The 25703-nt window shown below is 41.2% G+C and overlaps 2 protein-coding genes across 2 annotated transcripts in view; both read right to left on the reverse strand.

The window, feature by feature from the left end:
• LOC108932652 (E3 ubiquitin/ISG15 ligase TRIM25-like) overlaps positions 1 to 17206 on the reverse strand; it is a 28688-nt gene extending 11482 nt beyond the window's left edge. Inside the window, 8 exon segments of the mRNA XM_029254512.1 lie at positions 5878 to 6111; positions 6305 to 6400; positions 11756 to 11949; positions 13115 to 13168; positions 13451 to 13610; positions 13791 to 14024; positions 14293 to 14388; positions 16591 to 17206. Coding sequence (XP_029110345.1) covers positions 5878 to 6111; positions 6305 to 6400; positions 11756 to 11949; positions 13115 to 13168; positions 13451 to 13610; positions 13791 to 14024; positions 14293 to 14388; positions 16591 to 17181 — 1659 coding nt within the window. The 5' untranslated portion in view covers positions 17182 to 17206.
• A 3619-nt stretch (positions 17207 to 20825) lies between these two features.
• Positions 20826 to 25479, reverse strand: LOC114911229 (CMRF35-like molecule 3). Its single transcript, XM_029254513.1, has 6 exons — positions 25431 to 25479; positions 23050 to 23379; positions 22305 to 22628; positions 22066 to 22150; positions 21865 to 21956; positions 20826 to 20842 (listed from the first exon to the last, which is right to left on the reverse strand). Exons 1-6 carry the CDS (start codon positions 25477 to 25479, stop codon positions 20826 to 20828), a joined length of 897 nt encoding a protein of 298 aa, XP_029110346.1.
• Positions 25480 to 25703: the final 224 nt, after the last annotated feature.

Raw genomic sequence — 25703 nt, forward strand, 5'->3', positions numbered from 1 at the left:
AAACTGATGGACAGACCCGGTAGACCCAAGTGAGTAGTGAGGGTATGCTGAGAACAACTGTCGGAGGACCTAGTCCGGAATGATTTTATCTTCCACCTCCGTGAAAACTTCTCCCATATCCTGGAGGAGGTAGGGGACATGGAGTCCGAATGGACCCTGTTCAAAACCTCTATTGTGGAAGCACCCAGGTGCAGCTGTGGCCAAAATCTTGTTGGTGCCAGTCATAGTGACAACCCAAGAACCCACTGGTGGACACTGATGTGAGGGAAGCCGTCAAGCTGAAGAAGGAGGCCTTCTGGGCCTAGTTGACTCTGGGGACTCTTGACTCAGCAGACAGGTACCGGCAGGCAAAAAGGTGGCAATGGCTGCGGTTGCAGAAGCAAAATCTAGAGCATGGGAGGAGTTTGGGGAGGCCATGGAAAATGACTTTCGGTCAACCTCACAGAAGGTCTCGAAAACCATCTGGCAGCTCAGAGAGGGTCCTGAGGAGTTTTGCCTAAGCTGTGCTCAGCAAAGGTAGAGAAATTCTAACCTCAAATGAGGACACATTGGGAGGTGGAAGGAGTACTTTGAGGAACTCCTAAACCTAAGAGATATGCGTCCCTTACAGGAGTCAGGGCCAAAGGGTATCAGGGTCCATTCTTTTTGGCTATCATGGCTGACACACCTCTGCAATGTTGCATGGACCTCGGGGACAGTCCCTTTGGACTGGCAAACTAGGGTGGTGGTCCCTATCTTTCAGAAAGGGGACCAGAAAGTGTGTGCTAACTATCAGGGTATCACACTTCTCAGCCTCCCTGGGAAAATCTATGCTTGGGTGCTGGAAAGGAAGCTCCGGCCAATTGTTGAACCTCGGACTGAAGAGGAACAATGCAGATTTCATCTTGACCATGGAACACTGGACTGGCTTTTACCCTCTCACAGATAATTGAGGGGGCATGGGAGTTTGCTAATCCAGTCTACATTTGTATTGTGGACTTGGAGGAGGCCTACGACTGGGTTCCCTGAGAAATTCTGTGAGAGGTGCTTAGGGAGTATGCTGCAGGCCATTCGGTCTCTGTACACACGGAGTGAAAGCTGTTTCCGTATACTCAGCAAAGCTCGTTCAATGTGGGCGTTGGACTCCGCCAAAGTTGTGGCTTGTCTTTACTCCTGTTTGTGGTTTTCATGGACATGATATCAAAGCGTAGTTGAGGTCAGGAGGGCATTCTGTGTTGGGGCTGGAAGGTGATGTCTCTGATTTTTTGGGGATGATGCTGTACTTTTGGCGCTATCACACAGATGCCTCCAGCATGCATTGGAATGGTTTGCAGCTGAGTGTAAAGCTGTTAGTATGATGATCAGCACCTACAAGTCTGAGTCAATGGATCTCACGGAAAAGGGTGGCATGCCCCCTTCAGGTAAGGGGAGAAAATCTGCCCCAGGTGGAGGAGTTTAAGTATCTCGGGGTCTTATTCACGAGTGAGGAGAGAAGGGAGCGTCAGATCGGCCACAGACTGGGAGCAGCAGCAGCAGTAATGCGATTGCTGTACTGGACTGTAGTGATGAAGGAGGAGCTGAGCCATAAGGTAAAGCTCTCTGTTTACCAGTTGGTCTATGTCCCTACCCTCACCTATGGTCATGAACTCTGGGTAATGACTGAAAGAATAAGATCTCGGATACAAGCAGCTGAAATGGATTTTCTCCACAGGGTAGTGGGACTCACTCTCTGTGCTGCTACTCCTCCACATTGAGAGGAGCCAGTTGAGGTGATTTGGGCAAATGCTAAGGATGCCCCCTGGGCGCTTCCCTTTGGAGGCATACCAGGCATGGCCAACTGGGACGAGGCCCCAAGGTCGGCCCAGGACCTGCTGGAGAGATTATATCTCCCAGTTGGCCTGGGAGCGGCTGGGGATCCCCCGGGTTGAGCTGGAGGAACTTGTGAGGGACAGGGGCATCTGGGCTGCTCTGCTCTCCCTATTGCCACCGTGACCCCAGTAGGACAAGTTGGTAAGAAAATGGATGGATGGATGGATAGATGGTGTTATTCTGTGTACTCTCTTTTCTTGTTATACTTGTTTGTTATTTTTGCAAGTAAATGTGGAATAACAGTGAAAAAGCCACAAATCCTCAAGGGAAGCTTATTTGTATCACATATAACACAAGAGAGCTTCAGAAGTTGCATTTACATATGCTTTGTTTTCAAAGCAAAATCACATCTTGCTTAGGTTAAGGGGCTAGAGAGGAGGAGACTATAATCACACTTCTATTAGGGCATTAGGGCATATCATCACAGCTTGCCTGAAAAAACAACTGTCAAATTCATCTTCATTGTCACTTCCACAATATGTTTAGAACATACATTGGAGTGAAATAGCATTACTCCTGGACCATGGTGTGACACAGAATACAACATGTACTATTACTACTATAGCATTTACTATTAGTACTACAACACACACACACACACACACACATTTTCAGAACCCCTCGTCCCATACGGGGTCACGGAGCCTACCCGGCAACACAGGGCGTAAGGCCGGAGGGGGAGGGGACACACCCAGGACAGGATACCAGTCCGTCGCAAGGCACCCCAAGTGGGATTTGAACCCCAGACCCACTAGAGAGCAGGACTGTGGTCCAACCCCCTGTGCCACTGCATCCCCTCTAGTACTACCACACAATTTACAATAACTAACTACCAAACTAAAAACTTTGTTTCACAGAGATCACATATTGATTTGAAAGAAGCTCAAAAACTGACTTAATTCCCACTCAATTTATTTTCATATTTAATACAACAATATTATATCTTGGTATTAACATTTCAAATGGTTTTCAGAAGTTTTTTCATTTTGGTTGAATAAATGTGAATGAAAGTGTGGAAAACAGTTAATAAACAGAACAGATGTGTTTTGGATGGACCGATGAAAAGAAAAAAGTTAATTGGAAGTTAATATGTGATTACATTTATCATCCACACCTCTATTCTAGTCATAATGGTAATATCATAAGATTAAGGCCTAGGAATTAGCAGTACTACCTGGTCAGTGGTTTTGTGAAAGTGAAGAGGGTTTGGATACAACATAGGCAATACAAATACAGGCTGTAGATCTGTCTCAAGGTCCAGGAAACTGAATCATGTTTGATGAGAATGCTGAGCTCTCCAGCTCATGGTTAATTGGTTTCTTCAATTACTCGGTATCAATGAGCTGAACCTGCAACAGGACCAAAAACAGACCTGAGACGGCTAAAGACCCAGTTGAACCCAGAGCAGTTCCGATTGTGGTGGATGGCTCTGGGGTCCGCGGGACATTGTACAGGGACTTTAGAATTGGGTTGAATCAGCAGGTGCTCTCTCACTCTTTCTAGGAATGTAAAGGTTGTGAAGAGTGTGGTCATGATGTGTTCTTGGTAGGGTGGAAATGTGCTGAACACCAACTGCCTTGAACCTAACTGTGCCATCAGATCTCTGGAGGATCTGCCACCTGAGGTTCCTCCTTCCTGAGAGGAGCTGTTACTGTAGGTGTGAACAATCTTGGAAGAGATGCAGTCACAGGGCACACCAACCTGGGAAGAGCAGTCACTGCCTCCACTGAGTGCAGTAGAGAACATACAGAGAATTTATTAAATTGTTAAACAGAAATAGGCTTTATGTACGTCAACACTAGCTTGGTTCAGTTTTTGTTTTGCTCCCTGATAGATTTTTTGAAGTTTACACACAGAGCAGATAGCGAAGTGGTTACAGGTCATGTCTTCTACTTGAAAGATTTAGGATTAAATGCCCCATTCTGCTGTATTACTCCTGACCAAGGTACTTACAAAGAATTTATACAGTAAAAATTTCCCACATGAAATAAACTGTAAGTAGCTCAACACTGTATGTTACTTTGAAGAAAAGTGTATGCATATTTCCTATAATTCAATATGGAAAAAAAGTTACTCTATCATATGTATTATTTAAAAGATACCACATTCTTTAAATGCAATCATGGACCTGTATGCTTAGTTAAATCTCTTTATGAATGTTGTACAACACTGGAAAATTTACCACTAGTGTGTATTTGTCAGCAAACAGAAGGTGAACTGTCTACATTCACATTTACATGTACATTTCTTCATGTAGCAGACACTTTTCTCCAAAGCAACATACATTTCATAGAAAATACAATGTGTTCATTACATTAGCAGAAAGAGACACTTAGATGCAGATGTGTGATACTTAAATGGACTTAGTTTGTTTCTTTCCATCATATGAAGCAATGTTCATCACAAGAGTAGCTGCATAAAACTTTATCCGAATATCCACGATTCCAAATCACCTTCCTAGTAATTTTTTTAGCTATATTTATATTAACATTTAACTTACATAACTGTCTACACAGACAATCTCCCACATTGCTGTTTGCAAAGCAATGTTTGTGTTCACTTAACTTCTCCCGGGTTCCTGATGTCAAGTGCTGATGAACTGACAATAACTATCTGCTGCAAATTATAAAAAAACCAGTCAGACTGAATGTGCAGAAACTGAAAGAGGTGGTTTTTTTTTTTTTTTTTTTTTTGCACTGATGGACATCAGAGTGTAATTTTTTGATATGAAATGTCATAATAAATTTAATGAACAGACTCACTTATAAACTCTCCTGTGGTCCTGGATTTAGCAGTCTGAACAACAGTTTCTTTTTTCACTAGAAATGAATAAAGACATGACAGCATTATACCCAAAATAATACTCATTCGGGTTTGAATCTTTGCATTATTTTTGTAATAGAAAATCTAAGAGAAGCTAAAAGTAATCTAAAGCAAATTCCACTATCAACCTTTTCGGGAGATTTCTTCCAGTTTCTTCTTGCACAAATATTCCATTCTCTCTTTTATGTCAGTAATAGCATTCTTCACATCCCGAAAAGAAAAAGAGTGACTGATCACTGCAGTGTGTGAGAATCCGGGAGCAGGAGGAGTAGAGAGAGACTGATAAGCCTGCAGAGAGGACAGCAGGGAGTCAAAAGGCAAGTTTAAAACCAGTACCATTTAATGAAATCACTCACTTGATGAGGAATTCTAAAAAACGCATTTCGCAAACCTTAAAATGATTATTTTCATGAGTATATTGTTTGTTGGTGCCACTCGTAGAATTAAATATTCATTTCCATATTATATTAAAGAATAATTGTTGTTACCTGTAGGAAATGGATATGATCCTCTGTGTGTGAAAGCTGCTCCAGCTCAGAGTGTCTCCTCCTCAGCTCAGCAACTTCCTGCTCCAGTCGCTCCATTATTCATGACAGACTATAAAAACAAAATTATTTCTTTGTGTTTTTCATTAATTTCTAGGAGTTCTGCCAACAGACATTATGAAGTGCAGAAGTTTTGAATTTGTACAAATGTGTTTTATGAGAAACAAAGTACTACATTGTGTGTATGATGAAAGTGTGAATAAAGCTAATGGAATTCTGAAAAAATTTTGTATTTTGTATTTTATTAACTACCATGTACAAATGTATTTTGTAACAATGCAGTACATTATGTGTTATATCATGTTTGTCAAAAAACTACATAGATTAAAAGTGTTAATATGACTAGTGTAATCACAGTAAAATTAAATATTTCTGTACAAACCTGTTTGGGAGATCTCTGTGAATTTATTCTTACAGGCTTCCTCTAGTTGGACTTTGAGATCAGAAAGAGCTTTTTTCACACCTCCAAAAGAGCAGTGTGGGTTCACAGTGATGGTGGGTAAGTGTACAGGTCCAGGAGGGACACAGAGAGACTGGAAACTCTACACACACACATAGAATGAGTGAAAGAAGCATCTCCAACTCACATCCTTTAAGTGTATCATATAAATGTATCACACATGCTGTGTTCTCCAGTCTCATAGAAAAGCAGTGTTGTTACCTGTAGGAAATGGATGTGATCCTCTGTGTGTGAAAGCTGCTCCAGCTCAGAGTGTCTCCTTCTCAGCTCAGCAATCTCCTGCTCCAGTCGCTCCAGGAGACCTTCAGCCTGACTCAGTGCAGCCTTCTCCTGAGCTCTGATCATATCTTTGAGCTCAGAGCGCCTTTTCTCAAGGGAGCGGATCATCTGGGTGAAGATGCTGTCGGTGTCCTCCACTGCTGCCTGTGCAGAGCGCTGTTAGAGACACACAGAGAGGAGGGAGCCTGTTTATTCCCCACAGTGTGACTCAGTGCGATCGAGAGCCACAGCACTGGAAAGTGGTCCAACTGTGGTCTCCTCACTGTGTGACTGGAGGAGAGCCCTGACTGAGCCCTCAAATGGCTCTTCCAGCAGCCAGCTGTTGTCTTCTCCTCTGCTCCATACTCACTGTGAGTGAGTCCACAGCCTCTCTCAGCTCTTGTACCTTCTTCTCTCTCTCATTGATCCTTTGCTGGAAGTCCCTCTGTGTCGCCTCCAACGTCTTCTGCAGAAGAAAAAACATCTGCAATGGCTCTTTAGTGTTTAACACACAACAGATTTACTTTGCTCAGATAAACACACCAGCCTATAAGGTACATGGTGTTTAAATAAAAGCAAAGGAACAGGAAACAATCATTTCATCTCCAGTTATTTTAAAAACAACTACAGTGGTGCTTGAAAATGTATGAGTCCCTTGTGTTCCTTAATTTTACCACAAAATGGTGTGTTTATTTGTCCCAGCCTTTTAATATGGGCCTTTTAACATAAGAACACTTTTAAACACTGGAAGTCAATGTCCAGTATATGTATGTGAAGCATAAAAACATTGCAGCCATAAGTAATCACAAGAAACAGGAGGTCCCCAATTTATGATGGTTCAACTTAAATTTTTTTTGACTTTACAATGGTGAACTGGCAATAGACATTCAGTGGAAACCGTACTTCGAATTTTGATTTTTTCCCAGGCAAACGATATGCGGAGCGATACTCTCTTGCAATGCTGGGCAGCCACAGCGGCCCGCATCTCCCATTCTGTCACGGAGAGGTGTGTATTAGGTGCATTAAATGCATTTTCGACATATGATATTATTGAGTCATGATGGGTTTCAGGGAATGTAACCCCATCGTAAATCAGGGACCACCTGTACTTACTTCCTTCCGTTTGAGTTGAGTATCAGAACTAGAATATCTTTCACACTATATAAAAATTTTGCCGTTAAAGCTTTTGTTGAAGAGATGTGTTTTTACAATTCTTACCTGTTTCTCAGTCCTTCCTGCAGCAGCTGACACTGTATCATGTCCTCTGTGTTCATCCATCACACACAGATAACAGATACACTGCTGATCAGTATGACAGTAGACCTCCAGCAGATTATCATGGTGGAAACAGACCTTGTCTTGTAGATGTCCAGTGGCATCAACCAATTTATGTCTCTTTGCTGGACTGAGAGTGTCATGAAGACTGAGGTGGATTTCACAGTGAGACACCAAACATACCAGACATGATTTCACAGCTTTACGCTTTTTCCCAGTACAGATATTACACATAACATCTTCAGATTTTCTGTAATGGTGATCAGAAGGAGAAACTTGAGGTTCTTTCTTCTTCACTTTCTCCACCACTTCAGCCAAGATGGTGTTTCTGCTCAGAACAGGTCTTGGGATAAAAAACTGTCTACACTGAAGACAACTGTAGACACCAACATGATCCTCCTGATCCCAGCAGCCCTTAATACAGTCCATACAGCAACTGTGTCCACATGGAATAGTCACTGGATCCTTCAGTAGATCCAGACAGATTGAACAGCTGAACTGATCCTGATCCAAATCTCCAGATTGCGCCATTTTCCTGGACACAGGAGAGTCCTTACTTTAGTTTCACTATACCAATAGTTTCTTAAGTCCTTGTTATGGTTAGTTACTGTTATGTTAAGGGCTTGTAAGGTAAGTCCTGGTTCTACTACAGGAATTGTGTTTTTGGAGTAAGAGAAGCTGGATATGCAGAGAGTGGAATTTTACTTGCAAAAAAGTCACTCTCATCATTTTATTAATGTAAATGTCTTCTTCTGTACTGGATTGCCATCTGTTTTTGAGAATTCAAGGGCTTGAATGTTAGCCCATAGATCCAGACCAGATTGTTTTTGTTTTGATTCCTGTTACATGGCAAGTAGGCCTGTTTCAAGCCAATTTACACACACACACACACACACACACACACACACACACACACACACACACACACACTTTCTGAACCACTTGTCCCATATGGGGTCGCGGGGAACCGGAGCCTACCCAACAACACAGGGCATAAGGCCGGAGGAGGAGGGGACACACCCAGGACGGGACACCAGTCCATCGCAAGGCACCCCAAGCAGGACTCAAACCCCAGATCCACCAGAGAGCAGGACTGCACCCCCCACACACATTTTTCAGAACCGCTTGTCCCTTACGGGGTCACGGGGAACCGGAGCCTACCCGGTAACACAGGGCGTAAGGCCAGAGGGGGAAGGGGACACACCCAGGACGGGACACCAGTCCGCCGCAAGGCACCCCAAGCGGGACTTGAACCCCAGACCCACCGGAGAGCAGGACTGCAGTCCAACCCACTGTGCCACCGCACCCCCTCACGCCAATTTAATTTACTTTTATTTAATAGAGTTGCCACATAAGGTATTTTTCTTTGCTAATGCTCATTACCACTTCATGATCCGGTTTTTCATGGAGTGGGGCCATTTCATTTCTAAGTAAAAACATAAGGTATATCTCACCCTGCCATGTTATGCCAATGCTACTTAGAATCCCTATACAAGTATCCCAATGACAGTTCTTGTGAAAAAAACAATATCTGCTTGCAGTTTTTAGTAAGACCAAAGTATCTGTGCTCCTACTGCATTGTCCATGTACTTTAAATTTGCTATCTTGCAGTATCTCACCAACAGAGGGGGTGGTTCCACATTCCATTCTGGAGGGCTATGGTGGAATACATTACAGAAACACTTGAACTTGACATAATAAATCTATCAATCTCACCAGCTTCTGATTTTTTTAAAGGATGTGTTCCTGAGGCCTGGCATTGATTATTGTGACATAAATGCAAAACAATTTATATATCAACACCCTCAGTCATTGGTTGCATATGCACTTGAGCAGAGCAGTGAAGCCAACAATTTAGTTAGTTAATCAGGTATATGTACAGCTTGACAAAGATATAGGAGAGGGATTAGTAGAAAACCAATTGATGGGGTTCCTGATAGGATAGTGGACAGAGCTGTTGCCTTTGGATCTGAATGTCTCAGATTTGAAGCCTGCATACTACTGTAGTGCCCTTAAGCAAGCTCCTTACTTTAAATTGTTCCACTAAAAATGCTGGTAGTTTAGCATTATAAGTCACTTTGGAGAAAAGTGTTAGCTAAATATTTAGTATGCCCATGGGACATTATGAGCGCATGGTGATGCCTTTAGGATTAGGTAATGCCCCACCCCAGCCCCAATCTCATCACTTAATGAAATCCTCATTTTTTGATCTTATGAGGCGTATGTGCTCCACGTAAGATTGGGATTTCAAGATGTGTTAGAACATGGTGTGCTTCAAAAAGGTGAGAACTGTCTACTTCATCAGGGCACAGTTTCCTTTTGGGAGCTATCCTTTGTCCTTTGGCTTCTAAAAATGTAACACAAAAATTCAAGCAGTGGTGACTTGGCTGCAAACCCACATCGTCACCGTAATATATATATATTTTTAATGTTTTCCTAATTTGTTTAGTTTTCCATGGGTTCATTTCAGTGGCTGCTGCTCTTTCTGGATTATTTCAAGGCACTCGGATGACGCAAGTTTTGACTCCAACTGCAAAAAGAGGAGGAAGGGAATGCTTCATTGCACACCTATATTAAAACACCATGATCCTTTGCCTTTTTCGTCGGAGGTTAGATGCATCAGAGGTCGGAGTTGGGGCAGTCTTCTCCTCATGCCATGACTTTTTCCCTACCTGTTCCCACATGCCTTTTGCCATGTAAATTATCACTAATTAAACAAAAATATGGTGTCAGCAACATTGAACAGAGAATAAAACTGTCCTTGCAAGAATCTAAGTAATAGTTAGAGGGAGCCTTCATCCTTTTGTCATCCTCACTCATAACAGAAATTTAGAAATCTACACAGTGACTAAATACCAGGCAGTCAAGTTAGGTCTTATTTTTAACAAGACTTATTTTTACCATAATGTCCAAATCAGGTTTCAAAAATAGCAACACTGATGTCCCCTCTGGGGGTCCTTGTAGTAGTATCCCTCCAGGTTCCATTTTGCCTACCTCCTGGGTCCTCCATTATGTCCTCCATTCCCACATTGAGGACATCAAGGTGGTTCCTGGGTCTGAACCACCTTAATGTCCTTCTATCCTTCATCTGTTGTTGGGTGATGAAATGGGCTCTTAGTTAACAAAGTTGTAACGCATCCTATGGTGAGTTAAACAATTAAGTTTTTAATGGAAAATTCTGGTAGCCATCCACAAGAGAATGTGAATGACTTTGCACTAGCTTTTAATAGTTGTTCTTAGTGTAAAACTTCTAGCAACTGTCAGCTAGACAGTGCTAGTGCCATTTTAGTTCCCAACAGGCGCTGCCCACAGTTATCTACAGACTTTCCTTCTTGCCAAAATCTGACTATTTCACCGCTATCCTGGTTCTATGCAAAGCTAAGATAATGTTTTTATGTATCTTCAGGTACTAAAGAGTACCTCAGGACAATGTCTCTGATCAGTGTCTGCAGTTTACATCTAAAGTTTTAATGCATTCTGAACCCTGTTAGGGGGGTGCGGTGGCGCAGTGGGTTGGACCAGGTCCTGCTCTCTGCTGGGTCTGGGGTTCAAGTCCTGCTTGGGATGCCTTGTGACGGACTGGCATCCCTTCCTGGGTGTGTCCCCTCCCCCTCCAGCCTTGCGTCCTGTGTTGCTGGGTTAGTCTCTGGTTCCCCGCGTCCCCGTATGGGACAAGCAGGTCAGAAAGTGTGTGTGAACTCTCTTAGGGATAGCCATTTGCCTGACTTCTGGCTACCTCTATCAGACAGAGCAGCTTAATCAGGAGACTGAACAGTATTCTCGTAGCTGGTTTTCATAAGGTTTGAAACACAGATTTCATTACCATTCTATTTATTTACAGGTTCAGTAAAACAATATATGTAAATACAAAGACAAAACTTAATTAATCCAGAGGAAATTGCACAATACAACACATTACCAATAAGTTCATATCTGTCTTGTTTTAAAGATTATGAAATATTTCTTATAAAAGTTAACTGGTATTTTTTTAATAAACATAAATGAAAGCATGTAAAATATCTGGAAATTAAAGACATCAGAGGTGATTTGCATGGCCTGATGAAAAAAAGACAAATTTATATGATTATACCTAGAAATCACATCTCTGTTCAAATGGTCATCTGAATGGCATATCTCTGTAAAATCTTTATGAGATGTGTGTGGTGAGGCTGTTTTAAGAAAATGTGGGAATCTGGATCCAGGAGGCAGAGACAGAAGCCCGATAACTGGTTCTCCAGCTTATGGTAAAGTGATATTTTTATTGACCCTTTCATTAAATTGGACTAGCAGGTGGGTGAAAGTATAGGGGTAAGACATTACTGAAGCCAGAGCTGGACCAGGTTTGTGAGTTTCTGCCAGAGATGTGAAGTCACAGGCAGCACTGTGATTGCAGGGGTACTGCAGAATCAGTTGGACACAGCAAATGTTCTGTCACCTTTTTCTTGGAGGATAGAGACAGTCTGGAGAATTGTCATGGCTTGGTCTCAGTGTGATGAGAGAGATTCTTGGAACTCCCGTCTCCTTGAACATCACGGTAACATCTTCAAGTCCCAGATTGAGCTTCCTCTTCGTTTTCCTCCCTTCTATGAGGAGCTGTCACTGTAGGTGCCAACCAGCTTGGAAGAGATGCAGTCACAGGCCCTGCCCATTTGGGAAGTGCTGCAGTCACAGGTCTCCCCAACTTGGGCAGAGCTGTAGTAAGAGGCCACACCCACCTAGGAAGAGCAGCCACTGCTCCCGCTGCATACAATAGAGAAGATGCAGAGATTTGTAGGAGGTCCTTTGTTGACCATATAAGGAATGCATACCTAAAGTAGAGACATCTTAAATGGATTATCAAATCAGACCCTGGACATAGTTTGCCAATGGCCAGAGTGAGAACTTTGACTTTGATGCAACATGATAGGAACAGCAAGTAGGAAAACTGATTCTATAGCACTTTGGATAGGATTTTCTAAATATCTTTACAACGTTATCTCATTACTTTCAGTATGCTTCAACACTTTACATTTTACACTTATTCTTTACTGAGTCCAAGGTGAGCTCTCTTGTTCGCTTCATGTTGTGGAGTGCACTTTTATTTGCCCTGTGTTGTATTTTACTTCAGAAGAAAGTGTTTTCTGAATACATAATTTGCGATGTAAATTAAAACGCTAATACCCACTATCTCACAACTGTAAGCCATTCTTACAGATGAGTATTCTTAATAGACCCTTCAGGGATTCTACTTTGTTGAAGAGCGTTATGATAAGGGCAGGATATACAATATATCCCCATATATTACCCTATATATCTTTTCATCCTTATTTTTGAAAACCATCTGATATAAAATAAATGCTCAGCATTTTAAGTTGGAAAATTAAAAAAAAAATAACTGGCTGTTTAAATGCTATTATGAACCTGTAATTTATCATTATCTCATTAAATCACACCAACTCTTACTGAATCTTACCTACTGCTGTAGTACCCTTGTGCAAAGTACTTAACCTAAATTGCTCTGGTAAAAAATTACCCAGCTGTATAAATATGTAAATAGTTGTAGGTGGCTTAACATTATAAGTAACTTTGCAGAAAAGTGTCAGCTAAACAAATAAATTCTAAATGTAAATGCTGTACACTACATTTTCATAAATTATTAGTGCTTATTTGTCAGTAAACAAGATGTGAACGCTCTATGCACTGAATGTCCCCCTACTGTGAAGATTTCCTGTGTCAATACTCTAAAATTAAACCATTCCAACATCTTCAGTAAACCACCAAATGGAACAAATGTGGAGAAAGAGAGAATAGTGTTTCCTTGTATGGTTAGATTTAAACAACACATTTTATTGCACTGATGCATACTTTATGCCATTATATAATATGTCATATCATAATCTTTACAAAACATCATGAACAGACTCACCTATAAACTCGGCTGTGGTCCTGGGTTCTGCGTGTAGGATCGTTTCTTTCTTAACTAAAATATGTAAAACAAAATGAAAAATAATGTCATTTACCTGTGGTGAATATTGAATGATTCAGTTTTGTTAAAGAGAAGATGCTCTTCCTGCTGTGGAGCCATCAATGAAGACAGACATGGGCTAGATGTTGCAACCTGAACGTTATAGATATTGTTCCTCAAGTACAAAATCAATCAGATATAATGTGATGTAAATGAATGAATTGAGCTAACAAACAACTGAACACAGACAGAATTACTGCTAAAAGTATGAAAAACTCAACTAATGCCTCTATTAACCTTTTTGGGAGATTTCCATTAGTTTCTTCTTGCTGAAGTCTTCCATTTTTTCTTTTAGATCTGTTATAGCATTCTTGACATCCCCAAAAGAACAATGGTGACTGACAAATGCAGTGGATGAGAATCCAGATGTAGGAGGAGTACAAAAAGACTGGTAAGTCTACAGAGAGAAAGACAGACAGACTGTCAGGAGGTAAGTTTAAACCCAGTACCATAATAATGATGTCACTCAGCTAAAGAACAATTCTACAGAAAAGACATATCTCATGATGATCGACATATCTATGTATGTATTTAGGGTTTTTTTTCTGAAACTACTGATAAAATTAAGTTAATTTACTTGTAGGAAATAGATGTGATCCTCTGTTTCTGAGAACTGTTCCAGCTCAGAGTCTCTCCTTCTCAGCTCATCAATCTCCTGCTCCAGTCGCTCCAGGACTCCTTCAGCCTGACTCAGTGCAGCCTTCTCCTGAGCTCTGATCAGTTCTTTGACCTCATAACGTTTTTTCTCAATTGAACAGATCATCTCAGTGAAGATCTTCTCATTGTGCTCCACTGCTGCCTGTGCAGAGCGCTGTTAGAGACACACAGAGAGGAGGGAGGGAGGGAGGGAGAGGGAGAGAGGGTGTACATTTGAACTAGTCCGTTCACTCAGCTCTTACTGGGAGCCCAGGCAGCCTGTTTATTCCCCACAGTGTGACTCAGTGCAATCGAGAGCCACAGCACTGGAAAGTGGTCCAACTGTGGTCTCCTCACTGTGTGACTGGAGGAGAGCCCTGACTGAGCCCTCAAATGGCTCTTCCAGCAGCCAGCTGTTGTCTTCTCCTCTGCTCCATACTCACTGTGAGCGAATCCACAGCCTGTCTCAGCTCCTGCAGCTCCTTCTCTTTCTCCTCTATTCTCTTCTGGAATTCCCTCTGTGTCACATCCATCAGTTTCTACAGGAAACAAACATTTTCAAAAAACGTCTCTTACAAACCCACAGTCCACCCAATAGTCTCTTCAATGGTACATCAGTTTGGATTAAGATTTGTCATTTCATTGAGACTGCACGGTCACAGGATTGTCAAGTAAATGAACAAGTAAGTATTGGATCCATTTGAATCTGTTAAAATGGATTACTTATGTTGCTACAGAACACAAAAAGCATAATTTGAGTCAAAATGACTTGATGTTTGAGCAGTTTGATGAGGTAAAATTGTCTTAATTGCTTAAGTAGACTGTTGGATGACTACTTGTACTTTTTGGAAAGATGGTGCAGCAGGTTGCACCTTTGCCTCATGGCAACTGGGCTTAGATTTTGGAAGTTCATTAGAATCCAGCTTAGTCAGTGCAGAGTTTGCATGTTCATCATGGGTTTGCATTACTTAATCCCAAATGCTCTGGTTTTGCCCCAAAGGCAAATGACATTGGTCTCAATTTAGTAACTCTGTGTGCTTTCTCCCTGGGAGATGCATGTACCCTGCTTTAAACCCTATACTTCCAGTATAGGTTCCAGGCCATCACAACCCCGCATTAGTCAAGAGGTTAATGACAATGGACAAATGGATGGATATAAGTATAGTTTGATTACTCAACCCACCTCTCCTCGCTTCTACAACCAACTAGATGAATGATGTCTACCAGCATGTACCAACTAGCATGTACCAGTACCAACATGACATGTTCACAAACAAGCTGAGCACTGATAATTGCGTGTCTGCATCTATACCTCTTTGCATGTTTTTGAATGTGCTTGAGTGTATTGTAAGTGTGTTGTATGCTGCTTGGAAAAAAGTGACTGCCAAATGAGTGATGCAAATGGAAATGTGAACAGAACAGATCCCATTCCTCTTGCACCCCTTTGAGGAATTCTGCTCCTTGCCCATAAAAAAGGATTCAGGTTTAAGACAGGTTATAAACTAGTAATCTAAAGGTTCCCAGTATGAATCCCTCCTGCTGTTGTAGTACCCTGTGGTAGTGATAATAGCAATTTGCTGTGGAAAATGGTGTAAGATAAATCAGTAATAACCGTCATCTTGGGAATAACAATTTTATTCAGGGGCAGCACAGTGTCTCACAGCAAATCCAGATGGATTTTGTATGTTTTTACCAAGTGTGTTCCTTCCGAGCACTTTTTTTTCCCTCTCACAGTCCAAGACAATGTGTTTCAGGTCAAGTGGTGACTCTTAAAGGTCTTATTTGTGGGAATGGGAGCGACTAGCCAATGATGGACGATGTCTAGGCTATACCCTACTTATCCCAGTACTCTGCACTTCCGGAACTGGCTTCCGGCACAGTCATCCTGAATTTGGTAAATGATAATGAATAAATTTTTTTTAATCTTAAACTCATTTTATTGATGTTAAGCAAATTTTACTCTCTTTTTTTGCTTGACATTAAAGAAACATAGTTTTCAAGACAGTGACGTCAGGAGAGAAAGATGCAGTTGTAACCTTGAGTATTTTACTTTTGCTCACTTGTGAAAAATGATCAGATTATTCACAACTGTTTATTTACTCTGCATGACAGGTATGCAAAATAGCAATGCAAGTTGTAATGTTCTACTCTCAAATATTCCCATATCTAATCTTGAATATAAAAGTTGTTTATCCAGCTCTGTTGTCAAAAATGATGTATTTTATATTTAGCCACTCTATCATCACTTCCTCATTGTAAACTCCATCTGTTATTTCTGACATTTATTGAAGAATCTGTTTGATTATTGGACTGCATTTTCTGTGTTACTTTAGTTGTGCTTACTTTAATATATAATGTTGCCTGCAAATATGTGCAGTGTGTAATGGTTTTTCATTTGTTTTATCTGTAACCTTGTAAATGCATTCTGAGTCTGTCTTTGGATTACAGTCTTACATAAACATAAATAGCATTGTATTTTACCAGATTCTATAGTATAGCATATAAGAGCTCAAAATGTACTTTTAAAGATAGGAACGTATTAGCACATGAACTATGTGTTTTACTAGGCCTGAGAAAAGTACTTCAGAAAAGCTAATTGTACCCTGGCTGTAACAAATTAAAATGCGAAAAACATTTGCTTTTTTAAACTCACATAATTCAAACCGGGTGTGAAGAGAAATGTTTCTTCTGCAGTCCAACTTGAACGAAAAAAACGGCAAATAACAATTAAAAAATTTTACCTGTTTCTCTTTCCTTCCTGCGGCAGCGGAGACTGTATCATGTCCTCTGTGTTTATCCAACGTACAATGATAACAGATACACTGCTGATCAGTACGACAATAGACCTCCAGCAGTTTCTCATGGTGGGAACAGACCTTCTCCTCCAGTTCTCCAGTGGCATCTATAAGCTTGTGCCTCTTCCCTGGATGGAGCTCATTATGAAGCTTGAGGTGAGTGTCACAGTGAGAAACCAGACACACCAGGCAGGATTTGACAGCTTTGCGTTTTCTCCCAGTACAGATGTCACACATCACTTTTCCAGATTCAGAATAATAGTGAGCGGGACGAGCAACTTTGAGTCTTGCCTTCTTCAGTTTCTCCACCACTTCGGCCAGCATGGTGTTTCTGCCCAGAACAGGTCTTGAGATGAAGGTCTGTCTGCACTGAGGACAGCTGTAGACACCAACATGGTCATTCTGATCCCAGCAGCTCTTAATACAGTCCATACAGTAACTGTGTCCACAGGGAATAGTCACTGGATTCTTCAGTAGATTCAGACAGATTGGACAGCTGAACTGGTCGTGATCCAGAAGATCTCCCGCTTCCGCCATTTTCTGCAGTTACTGTTCCACTGCTTTGCTGCTCTTTGTGCTTGAGAGTGGGAGGGACTTCCTGCTTCTTCTGCAGGAGGTGTGGTGTTGGAGGGGGGCCAGTCTGAGAAGAACAGGACGAGAGGAGATTGCTGAGAAGAGAATGGAATTTCTCTCACACAGCATGGCTGTGTCCCTATTCCTCTTCTGTTGTTGTCTATGCCTTTCCTCTTGGATTTTTTGGAGTACTTTTTCAAATTATTATTGTAAATAACAATTCAAAACCTAGAAAAAATTTGTTTAATTTTAGATGGGAGGATGATTTAAAAAGAACATTATACTTGTGCAAAACTCATCTATGTTTGAATTCTGTCTGGAAATAAAACTGGAAAAAAACTCAGTTTTTTTTTTTTTTTAAATAGATTTTACAGTTCTCTTGTACTATAAGGAAAACAGATTTTTTTTTTTTTTTTAAAAAATGTTTGTAGTGTCTTTAATTGTTTTTTAATCAGAAAAACCTTTGCAAACAGATTTAGTGAGAGGTCAAAATTTATAGGAGAAATGGGTACTGAAAGTATTAAAAAACAAATTTTGCTTTGTAAGACATTTTTATGCATTAACATTGAGTGCACCATGAGAAAAGTTTGAAAATGTACTGAGTATGTTTGCTCTCACCCCAACTTTTACAGCTGAAGTATGTTGACGATGTTCACCGTTCCACCCTGGAGAAGGGCACTAGGACCCAGGATCCAAATAACACAACGGCTTTTGGCATCTCATTACACTGGGGAGGAGCTATTGACATCCATGTCCGGTAGCACTGGGGGGGGGGGGCTATTGACCTCAGTATCTGGTTGCACCTCTGTTCAGCTATTCAGTATCACACATGCACACACATTGCTTTATTAGCATGAACTAAAAATGAGTGCACACTCAACACAGTTCTTTTCATTGCCTTATCAACAGCACTCGCACATTGTTCATGTGGCATAATGGTCTGAAATGGATCTGACTGGCATCAGTCCAAGTCAACGACACTACATCCCTGCCAGTTCTGCTTTGCCAGCCAGAGTCCATGTCCATGGTCCTCATTCTCATCCAAAATCAGTGCCCTTGCTGGTTAGTTCCCCTCTCCTCGGCGGAGCCCGTACTTTTATTGTTGGGTTGGTTGAGCTGGGTTGAGCTTGCTTGTCTGCAGGTCTTTCCAAAATACCCCTGTCATGGTCGGGTCTTGAAGGAAGCGGCGGACCCAAGTGCAGAGCAGTAATCGTGGTGTCTTCGGGGAAATCCAAGAGAGGAGATCAGAGAACGGGCAAAGGGTCTTCGAGGTGCGAACGTTGTAACAGGGAGGATCCAAAAGGTGAGGTCAGTACACAGGTAAGAGGTCGATGATCAGAAAGAGGCAGTAGATCAGGGGAACAAGGGACGGGTTCGGGGAAGGCGTTCGGGAACAGGAAATGGCTGGAGAAGGTCGCTAACGAGGAGGCAGATCAAGGTTCCGCATCAGCTGGTGGTCTGACGCAGCCTTTTATGCTGTAGTCTGCGTTGCGTCCCAGGTGTTCCGTGTTGGCCCGGAGGTGTGGGCGTGGCAACCCCAAGTGCCCTTTGTTGTGCTCGAGGGGAAGGTTCTTCAGTGGAACCTGCTGCTGTGCTCCTCAGGGTGGATCACATCACCCTTAATTTTTACTCCCTTCCCCTAGAGGAAGCATCTACCCACAGCACACTCACTATTGCCCTTTCTACCTGTAGGGCCATGAGAAAAACGAGCAAAACATGTTATTCTACATATCCACTCAGAAATGTGTGTCACATGAAGGCTAAGGTCAGGGTACCAGTTAATAGAACTGAGATTTCCTCCTGTCACGTGGGGAGTACCAATCTATAGGCAGGTACAGGCCTGGCCCATTAGATTCAGGTACACAGGTTGGAGTGGAGCAGAGCCCTGTCCATGGTGCTGGACCTGTTGGCACTCAACAGGCTGTAAATACAACTTTACAGGGTTTAACCAGGCAGTTCACATTAAGGTACAAACCCATTTAAACTATAACAAGAACACCATTCATGACTGAGTAATGACAAAAATGTGCAAAGTCTCTCTCCAGCTCAGTGTCCACTGTCAATCAGTCATGTACCTCTTGATTTATGACATCTGCATTTCGGATATTATCTTCAACAAAATCTGCCATCGTGGGTTGACCTTAAAGTATAACTTTTAATTTAGAAAAGTGTGACAATAACTGGTATTGAACTATAGGAAGCATTCTATACATTATGTAAAACACCTCCTTATGTAGATATTTCTTTTAGTTGTTTTTCTTTAATGTTTCCAGCATTTTCTTTTTTTTTTTTTCTCTGTCTGACTGAAGAGTGTCCCGTGAGTGGTGTTTGGTTACTTTAATACATGTGTAAATATGTACATACTGTATATGTCTTTTTTTGTATAAATATGTATATTTTACATATCATACTGTTTAACCAAAGATAATATCCCTCTAGGATTAAAAAAGTTTCATTAATTTATTAATTTGGTTGCAGTCATTGCAGCTAAAGGTAACGCAACATGTTATTAAGTGTGATGGGCAACTGAGTTTCTCACAAAATAAATAAATTTGTTAAATTATTCAAAAAGGAGTTCTTTGTTCGCTTACGTGCCCTTTGTCTAATGTTAGATTAAGCTTGAAGACCCGAAAAAACATTATGTCGAAAATGTTTCAATATAATGGAAATTCAGCAAAGGGAAATAGCTTTTTCACAACACTGTAAAAGTGAATGTGTGAAAAATGAAGGTTTGCCTATTAAGCATGCGAGAAATGTATTGTTCATATTATATAAAAATATATATAACTGAGTTGTTCTGTACTCACTGGTAGTAAAGTTCCATGTGTTAAACAATTCATATATGTGTTATACTAAGTCCATATATCTATTACAGCCTTCAACTTTGTGACAGAGTTCTAAGGACAGTCTGTCAAATGACGGTACAATGTAAGAAAAGTTCAGAAAAGTTCTGGTTTGGTCATCTGATCTTCAACACAACCATGACCTCACTTCCTCAGTTGATGTCATTTGACATGTTCTGTGCAGGACCAGGGGCCGGGGACATCTTCTGAAAGGGAAAATGTTATGTTATAAACAACATTACTGGTAACATTTTTCCAGTTTAATCCATAGATGCACAAGGGTCTGACGTTCTCTGTTTCTTACCAAAGTGACACTCCCATTGATGCTCAGAGATCCTCAGTGTTCTGAACAGCTACAGCACTGTATGTCACTTCATCCCCACAGTTCACTGAGTGCTGGACACAAACACAAACACACACACACACACACACACACACACATTGTGAACAGGCACTGCCATTGTGTATCACTACTGTCACTCTTTACTGTAAAAATACAGTAAAAGTATACATGCCAACAAAAACTGCCAGAAAAAAATTGCAGAGGCTCAAGAATAGGAAGAATATACACACGTACATGTGTATATCTCAATATATCTATATATAGTACATGAAGCAGTTACAAACTTTTTCTACAGTGAAAAACTAATGATAGATCATTTCATTTTACTCTAACTGTACTCTAAGAAATAGAAATGCTTTGCTCTTTTTACATTTCTTCTTGCTGCTGGTTTCTTGTGGACCACAATACTGTAAGTCACTTCTTCACAGTTTGTGGTTGGCTGGAAGAGAAGAATAGCACACCTTAAAAGGCGAGTTATCTTAAAAAAGCCCACAAAAGCGCGAGCGTGCTTCGAGCGCAGATAAGATGTAGGAAAGTCCCCTGAAGTGGTAACGTCACCAGCAATTTCTGTCCTTCAGGGGATAATTTCTTACAATCCTCATAACCTTATCTTGTGCAAAGCCTTACAAATCATGAGCGCTCGTTCAGTTTGCTCGAATCACACTTTTTTTTTGAATTCATAGCTATATAATTTTAATATGTCCATATAGCAGAAGTACATGTTTCATAAGACATCGAACCGCATGGCAGAACTTCTTGCTTTCAAAAGTAACTATCTAGCTTTCGAAAACTAACACAGCATGTCTTAGGGACATACAGTATGTGTGTAAACTTTCTATATAAATACATATATGTATATATACATATTTATGCAGTGTATATATATATATATATATATATATATATATATAATAACTGTGCAGTTTAACAAATAAGCTTGTTAAATCACACAATTTGTGAACTGCCTGTCACGAAAGACTGCAGAGAATTAATTTAAGCACATAATTCTCCATAATACATGACCGATATGCATTGCGGAGAGTTACAGGTGGGCATGAGTATCTTCAAAATGGCTCAACTGTTTGTCTCAGGCTCGCTGTGTGAGTGGGAAGGCATGGGCACGTGAAGCGAGGTACCAAAAAAAGATGGTAAAATTAGATGAGCGATGATTCTTTGAAGCTCATCGGTTTTGCTCCACCGTTAGCACCAGTCCTGCACACACAATCACATGTAGAGCACAAAAAAAAGTCCAAGACAGGTACTGTACTAACATTTATGGTAAACTTGCTGTCTGCTCCTTTGTTCTTGGTCTTTGTTTGCACTGAAAAGAGAAATGATGGCAAGGAGTGAGGAACTGTGGTCTTTCTAACTGACTCCTCTCCATACAGCCGCAAGGATATTAGTAATAACAGCGATAACTGCAATAAGTCGATACGCCGTGTGGATGACTTTGATTCTTACGATTTCTGCTGCGAGACCAGGTAACGAAGAAGAGAGCCCCCAGTAGCACCAGCAGTCCCAGTATGACCAGGAGGACCATCAGTGTGGATGGACTGGAGAAGAACATGAGCAACGAGGGAACATCATAAGTTGGTGTTTCTGTTTCTGAGAACATTGTTTCAAAGGCACTGTAAATATGTAACCTCAGCAGAAGAAAAGAACCTTGTTTTGTTTGTCGGATGATTCGTGGTGGATGATTTTGTTGCTGAAATCAGATCTCTGTGTTGCGTAGTTGTGGCCTGAGTAGCTGGAAGACATAAGTTAAAAAAAAAAAGGTGCAGCTTTTGAGAGCTTTTCCAGACAGTAGTTGTGCCTGACATACAAATACAGTCGGATTATTCTGTAAACAGTCTTAATAAAGTCTGAATATCTCATTAAAATATTAACTATGTACAGCTTACCTTCTAACACAGTAATGGGCAGCAATACAGCAACATCTTGTGCCCCATGAATCTCCACAGCACACCAGTAAGTGTCAGAGTCCTTCTCCTGTAGGTTCCTCATGGTCACACTGAAGACCAGCTGGTCGGGGTCATCAGTGATTGACACCTCACCTTTACTCTGCGGTGAGTCGCTGCGTACCATAATAGTACAGGTTGACCAGTGATACCCTTTACACCAGTATTTCACATGGTGTTTATATCTCCGATCATAGTGACATGAGATGGTGACGGATCCTCCTCTCCCTGCAGACAACAAGCTCTCAGTCCACACACCATACGTATCTGGAAGGACAATAAATCATAGAATTTCTTTCAGAATCTTACTGTCCGTTACTGGTTTGGCTAACTCAGGGTCGTGGTGGTCCAGAGCCTGTTCTGCAGTCACATTGCACAAACAAACAGCCCCGACACTGTCAGACACCACCACTACCTGCTGCGCCACTGTGCTGCCCTGCAGTTTGTCAGTTGGATACAATTACTGTAGAACATATGGGTGGTAAATACAGGATTTAGACACTAGTAATAAACATCATAACATGATATTCTTCTATATGTCAGAATTAGGAAGAAATGTAACAAACGCTGGAAAAACAGAATACAGTGAAACACAAGTATAAACTGGTTTTAATTCAACAGATAGGATGAGAGGTAAATGAAATGAACATTTTACCTTAAAATTAATTGAACTGTATCATAGTCTTACCTGCAGTTACTGTTAAGGAAATAGATTTACAGTCATCCATAGTTCCAAACCCCCCAATCTCCACAGCACACCAGTAAGTGTCAGAGTCCTTCTCCTGTAGGTTTGTCATGGTCACAGTGAAGACCAGTTGGTCGGGGTCATCGGCGATGGACACGTCACTCTTACTCTGTGGTGAGTCACTGCGTACCAGGGTACTGCAGGATGTCCACAGTCTCCCTTTACACCAATATTTCACGTGCTGTTTATATTCCTGATCATAGAAACATGGGATGGTGAGAGATCCTCCACTGCGTACTGATAAATGACCAAATGTTGTCACACTGTTGTTACCTACAGGAGTAACATGGAGAGTGGGGTCAGTTAATACTGTTCCAAGTGTTCACAGTCACTGCCAGTGATGTAGAAATGCTTTGTATTACTCTGTTCCGCTTCACTGTATACAGTAAAATACACTGCCGGACAACACAGTAAGCAGCACCTAACTGGAATTGAATGAAATGTCCAATATTACATTAGTAATATTGCCAAGATGGAATAAAAACGTAAAGCAAGAACTTTTTAAACCATATTTTAATCTGAAAATACTAACACATCTATTTTAACAGACAAGCAAGTTTGGTGTCAGTTTACCGTGGTAGCAGAACCATGTTAAAAACATGTCATAATTTACATGAGAAATGACAGAAAAAGTTAACATAAACACAAAGTAAACTCAAGATGTGTATTAAACATTTATTCCTGCTCTTGTTCCAGCCTTTGTGCCCGTATGACTTATACACATTACTGTAAGGAATTGTACCGTTTCAATAGTATGTATTTACTGAATTTACTTTCAACTTTGTTACTTCATAGTTACCCTTTAATGTTCTTCTTGTAATGTTAATGTTGTCACAACCTCTCTATCAAACTGGACAACTCATTCATTTCGCCTAGCTCCTTGGCTAAGAGTCTGGGAGTGACGATTGACTCAAGTCTATCTTTCTTTCAGCACATCAGAGCCGCAACCCGGACCTGCAGGTACATCCTGCATAATATTCGCAGGATCCCTCCCTACCTCACTACTGACTCTGCCCAACTACTTGTCCAGGCCATGGTAACATCCTCTCTGGATATTGCAACTCTCTCCTGTGTGGCCATCCTGCTACTGCCATCAAACCTCTGCAGCTTCTACAGAATGCTGCTGCACGAGTTGTGTTTGATTTGCCAAAGCGCTTCCACATATCTCCTCTACGCATTTCTCTGCACTGGCTTCCTACAGCTGCCCGAATCAAATTCAAAACTCTGGTTACTGTGTACAGACGCATCAATAGAACTGCTCCCAGCTATTTACAGGTCTTGATCAACCGCTACACCCCAACTAGACCCCTTCGCTTGTCTACTTCTGCTCGCTTGGTGGTCCCACGCACGAAAGGTAAAGCACGGAGGTTCTCGGTTCTGGCTCCGTTGTGGTGGAACAACCTTCTCCTCTCACTCAGATCTGTGGAAACTCTGTCTACATTCAAGAAGGGTCTGAAAACTCACCTTTTCCAGACCCTTTTCCCCAAGATCTCTCCAGCTCATCTATGGTGTAAATGTTCATGCATCGTAACTTCATGAGCATCACCAGATAAAGCCTTTATTCAGCCACTACTGTTTTTGCTTGCTTGTGTATTTGACAATACTATTTAAAAAAAAATAAATAAAAAAAAATTGGTAGGAGGGTATGAGGATTTGTCTATCTTCTGTTTTATGCACCTACTTGAACGATGAACCTCGGTGCAGCAAGTGGTAGGTAACAAAGTAGGTTTACTTGAGTCACATGTCTGCAGCTGTGTCTCTTTCTCCTAATGTAATGCATAAATTGTACTTTTGCTGAGATGTATGTCACTTTGGACAAAAGTATCTGCTAAATGAATAAATGTAAATGTAAATGTTCTGTGAGAAATAGTTTGAATCAGCATCTCAGACTCCTTGCATGTCGAAATATAGTTGCTCAATACAATTTTTCTCTGAATTCATTTCTGCTTCTGATGCTATTAAAATGCATAACCTGAAAAGTCACTTTCCTGAATTTACTGCATAACCAAGATTGTTATGAAAAGCAAATGTCAGGTTTGCTTTCCCATTTGTGCAAAAGTTTTGTTAGTACAGAAATTATGACTGTGCTACCCTCTCCAGAGAGCAACAGCTGGGTCCATCATATTCCCTTAAACCAACAACCTACGGATTTCCCAGAGCCACGGAAATAACAGTTTTGTCCGCTGAAAAGTCTCCGAGTTCCTTCTGAGTCCTGATGCTGCTGCTGTTTTCTAATGTTATATATTATTTTTCAGTGTGTAACACCGACAATTTCTAACCGCTCTCCCTATGTCACCAGTCTGCTATATTTCAATGAGTCCTACCTGGTAACAGAGTGTAGAAGAAGAGGACGAAGATGAGGAGAGGAGCCATGTGTGTGTGTGTGTGTGTGTGTGTGTGTGTGTGTGTGTGTGCGTGTGTGTACGCACGTGTGTGTCAGTGACTCCAACTCTGAGGCTGATTCTCACTTCCTGGTGTTGTGATAAATCATCTCTGTTTCTTCCTCTTCTGTGTCCTTCCCTCTGTTCTCTACTTCACTTGCTCAGCACTGGTGTGCGTGCACACACACACACACACACACACACACACTCCCAGAC

The sequence above is a fragment of the Scleropages formosus genome, chromosome 9 (genome assembly GCF_900964775.1).
Source record: "Scleropages formosus chromosome 9, fSclFor1.1, whole genome shotgun sequence".
NCBI lineage: Eukaryota > Metazoa > Chordata > Actinopteri > Osteoglossiformes > Osteoglossidae > Scleropages > Scleropages formosus.

Excerpts from the sequence above, each read along its gene's own strand:
- LOC114911229 (XM_029254513.1), bottom strand. The coding sequence starts at position 25,479 with ATGGCTCCTCTCCTCATCTTCGTCCTCTTCTTCTACACTCTGTTACCA. Across the intron at positions 23,380-25,430 it reads CTTCTACACTCTGTTACCAG|GTAACAACAGTGTGACAACA; the intron begins GTAGGACTCATT and ends TTACTCCTGTAG. Across the intron at positions 22,151-22,304 it reads GCCCATTACTGTGTTAGAAG|CTACTCAGGCCACAACTACG; the intron begins GTAAGCTGTACA and ends TATGTCTTCCAG.